The sequence below is a fragment of the Morone saxatilis genome, unplaced genomic scaffold, assembly GCF_004916995.1.
Source record: "Morone saxatilis isolate NCDOM2014 unplaced genomic scaffold, NCSU_SB_2.0 Contig8, whole genome shotgun sequence".
NCBI classification, from domain to species: Eukaryota; Metazoa; Chordata; class Actinopteri; family Moronidae; genus Morone; species Morone saxatilis.
In genome coordinates, this window is record NW_023340257.1 from 12228579 (window position 1) to 12232109 (window position 3531).

At 38.5% G+C, this 3531-nt stretch overlaps 1 protein-coding gene across 1 annotated transcript in view; it reads left to right on the forward strand.

The window, feature by feature from the left end:
* Window positions 1-3531, forward strand: part of LOC118341759 (cytoplasmic dynein 2 heavy chain 1) — a gene marked incomplete in the record, with an annotated part of 105682 nt that overhangs the window by 67391 nt on the left and 34760 nt on the right. The window contains 2 exon segments of the mRNA XM_035680126.1: window positions 662-822; window positions 1839-1964. Of these exon segments, the coding sequence (XP_035536019.1) occupies window positions 662-822; window positions 1839-1964 (287 nt within the window).

Consider the following 3531-nt stretch of genomic DNA (forward strand, 5'->3'; position numbering starts at 1 on the left):
ATTTGCAGAGGTGTAGAGGTGTTGACCGTTTGCATGTGCCTGCCCACACACACCAAATCACCATCAACCCAAGCAGTAACTAGGCAACGTGACGGCCACTTTAACTCTGTCCATGCCCTCCCTCTGTCTCCCTGTCATCATTGATACCTTAAAGACTATTTGTAAGATTTCAACAGTTTATAAGTTGAGATTCAACAGCCATTTTATGATATTACTCCACTGTCATTAAGGTTTGGTTAGGTTTAGGCACAAAGAACATCTTTGTTAAGGTATGTTCATTAATTGTCATATATACTTTATAGATAATCATTTAAACATCTATAGACAAAACTTAACAGTTGAATTGTTACAAATATTCTATAAACTATATGTGAGCAGATTATGAGCCAGCAATAAAGTGTTACCTCATCTTTTCCCGTTTTATTTGTCTACCCCACCTGTTTCTCCTTTCCAATATACCCTTACCAAATGCCCCTTTGATGGTACTTAATAGCTTGTATTTCTCTCTCTCTCTTCCCAGTGTAACCTCTCTGTGCAGTATATCCAGTCACCTTGACTTTCAGTAGCATATCAACTTTAAATAAAATGTTGCAACACACTTTACAGATCTGTCTTTCACACCCATCATTATCTTCCTATCTCCTTCTCCTCTTCTCTGCAGGTATGAGAGAACTCTCCCCTCCTCCTCTGAACCTGCGTCGTCTGTACACTGAGACATTGGAATGGGAGCCGGTGTTGATCATCATCTCTCCAGGGGCAGACCCATCCCAGGAGCTGGCAGAACTAGCAGCTGAAACCGTGGGCAGGGACAACTATCATGAGGTAGAGAATAACAGGATTAAATGGGAGAAGTCGTAGCAGATGAGCAAGTGCAAGTGGATATTTTTCCAACAGAATACCAAGATTAGATTGACAGAATACTCTATTGTGCTCTTAAATGGGGAAAATAAGAGTGCTACAGCTTGTTGAATGTTGTTTTGAAACATGGTTTTGAGGCAAAGCTCTTGATATTGTTCTGCCAGTGGAGTTCATCAATTATAATCATTTTGAAGACAGCAAGAAGTCTGAGAAAACTGATTTGCGGTAGCCTCCGTCCCGAGGCCATAACCCTTTTCAAAAAGCTACAAATAAAAGAGCCATCCATTGCTTTTGGTGACACGTTCCTTCATTACAGTTTGAGTTGTATTTACAAGGGACTTTTGGCTTATCCTTCAATTTAAAATGACTGTTACAAGACCTTTCGTCAAAAAATTATCACCAAAGTAAAACATTTTATAGATGACCTTCAAAAGATGGTATTTTGGTCTTTGTCTTTATATCTTTTTTTAAGTATTCAAACCTACCCACAATTAACTCACATTTTTCAGTTCAAATGCATTTGACAATATAGCTAATATGTGTTTTATCCAAGAATATTTAAAACAGTTCATAGAAAATACATGTTTTTACCATTTACACAACCAACTTTAAATAAATATAGAAGATAAAGTGAATCCACAAAAAAGCACAAAAAAACGTGAATCCACACGCTGTTTTCCACTCATATGTGTGCTGCATATACCATTCCTGTAAATCATATCAGTTACATATAAATACAAATCAGATCAGTTATGAGTTACTGGCCTCTACGTAGGAACTCTATTGATAAAAATCACATTGGGAATCTCATTTTGCAAGTATTTCGACTTTCTCCCACTGAGGAGAGAGATGAATTAAAATATTGAATCAGATTATCTGCCTCTAACTTCTGAGAAATTACAATGTAGAATCAAATTTTCCATCCCACTGCTTCTGTTTCTCGCCCCCCTCTACCTCATTCATCCTCACTGTCTGTCTAGATCTCCATGGGTCAGGGACAGGCTGATGTGGCCTTAGCTGCACTCAGAGAATGTTCCCGAAATGGAGACTGGCTTTGCCTGAAAAACCTTCACCTTGTCACTACATGGCTACCCCACCTGGAAAAAGTAGGTACTCTGTGTGTGTGTGTGTGTGTGTGTGTAATTCTTTGTTTGTGGTAAGGGTTTTTGGTTGATGGGGTTTGTGTATATTATTCTGTTATCTCTAAATATTGGATAATAGCACCTGACAAGCACCCGTATTGATCAACTCAGTGAGAGAGTGATCAAATTGACTCTGTTACCCTGCAGGGATTCTGTGTTTGTCCGTCCACAGTAGCATTGTATTAACTAGCATTGCATTGACATTTACTGTAAAATGATATTATACTGCAGCCACATTTATACTCAACCAGATGTGCATTAGATGCCGTGGGTGGGAAAAGGCAAATTACAATAGAAAACTTGTAGTTCCTATACATGATTCAAAGACGCACAACAAGCAAGCCTTCCAAAGTAAGTCCAAAAGAAGGGTCCAAAAAACTGTCCATTGGGATAAGTTCAGGGGAAAAAACTTTTGTAGGCCAAGTCCATGAAAACTAGTCCAGTGAAACAAGCACTTCTTCACATCATCTCAAGCCCCCAGTGACAGGTATGTAGAGTTTGGCTTAGGGGGAAAGGTCAGTGGAAACAGCGAGCCTGGAGAATGTTGTGTACTTGAAGTGTATTTGTTATTTCTTGTTTCACCCCGCTTGTCAGTGTTTATCTATAATGTTACAACACTGATACATAAACACAAGAACACAGGAACACAAGAAAACAAGAACACATTCATCTGACTGCTGAAATTTCCATATCTAAAATTACCTTCTGTCCTTTGCCTGCACATACACATTTTGCTTTCTACCTGTCAGCCAGTATTAGTCACTCTGCTGTTGTTTGTGTGGCTGTGTGTTTGTTTATTTGTCTGTCTTTCTGTATGTGTTTTTGCTTGTCTGTTTCTGGGCATACGTGTGTACAGTATATGTGTGTTTGTATCATGCTTGCTTTGCATGTAGCAAGTGCAGATCTGTGTGTGTCACCTATAGTGCTCATGTAGCTTATCTGTATGTATTTTAGTATTATGTGGTTATTAATATGTGTGCTTGAGAACTTGTGGCCAAATGCAGAAGACAGGTTTGCCTAGTTGACTATCTCCTTAACTATCCTGTAGAAATATGTACGATGAATATGGATGGAATTACTTTATGCAAAAATGGCAGAAAGCCTATTGAAGCATATTGCAGCATTTTGAGTTTCTTTAAATAAATAAAATGTACTCTAAGGACAATAATGATTCATGTTGTAATGCTTCCAGTTGTTAGTGTTTTTTGGGTAATTATATAATGAGTGACAAAGTGTTCTGGTACGAGAGTTGAAGTGTTTCGGTAGCATTAGTACATTCTGGATGTTAGATTAACTGCTTTGACAAGCTGTGTGGCCTTAATAGAACTGTTTCATCATTAAAATGGACCTCAGTATAGAGAAATGTGTGTTACCAACTGTAAGTGGGTTAATATGTGTCTTCCACTTTCTTTGTGTTTATTTGTGTCGATGCTTTTCCTGGGGTTGTGTTTAATGCTGTGTCACTGTAGCAGGTCATATCTCACTGGAAGGCACAGCTGTTGGCTGTGATTGGCCTGTGTGTGTGTGTGTG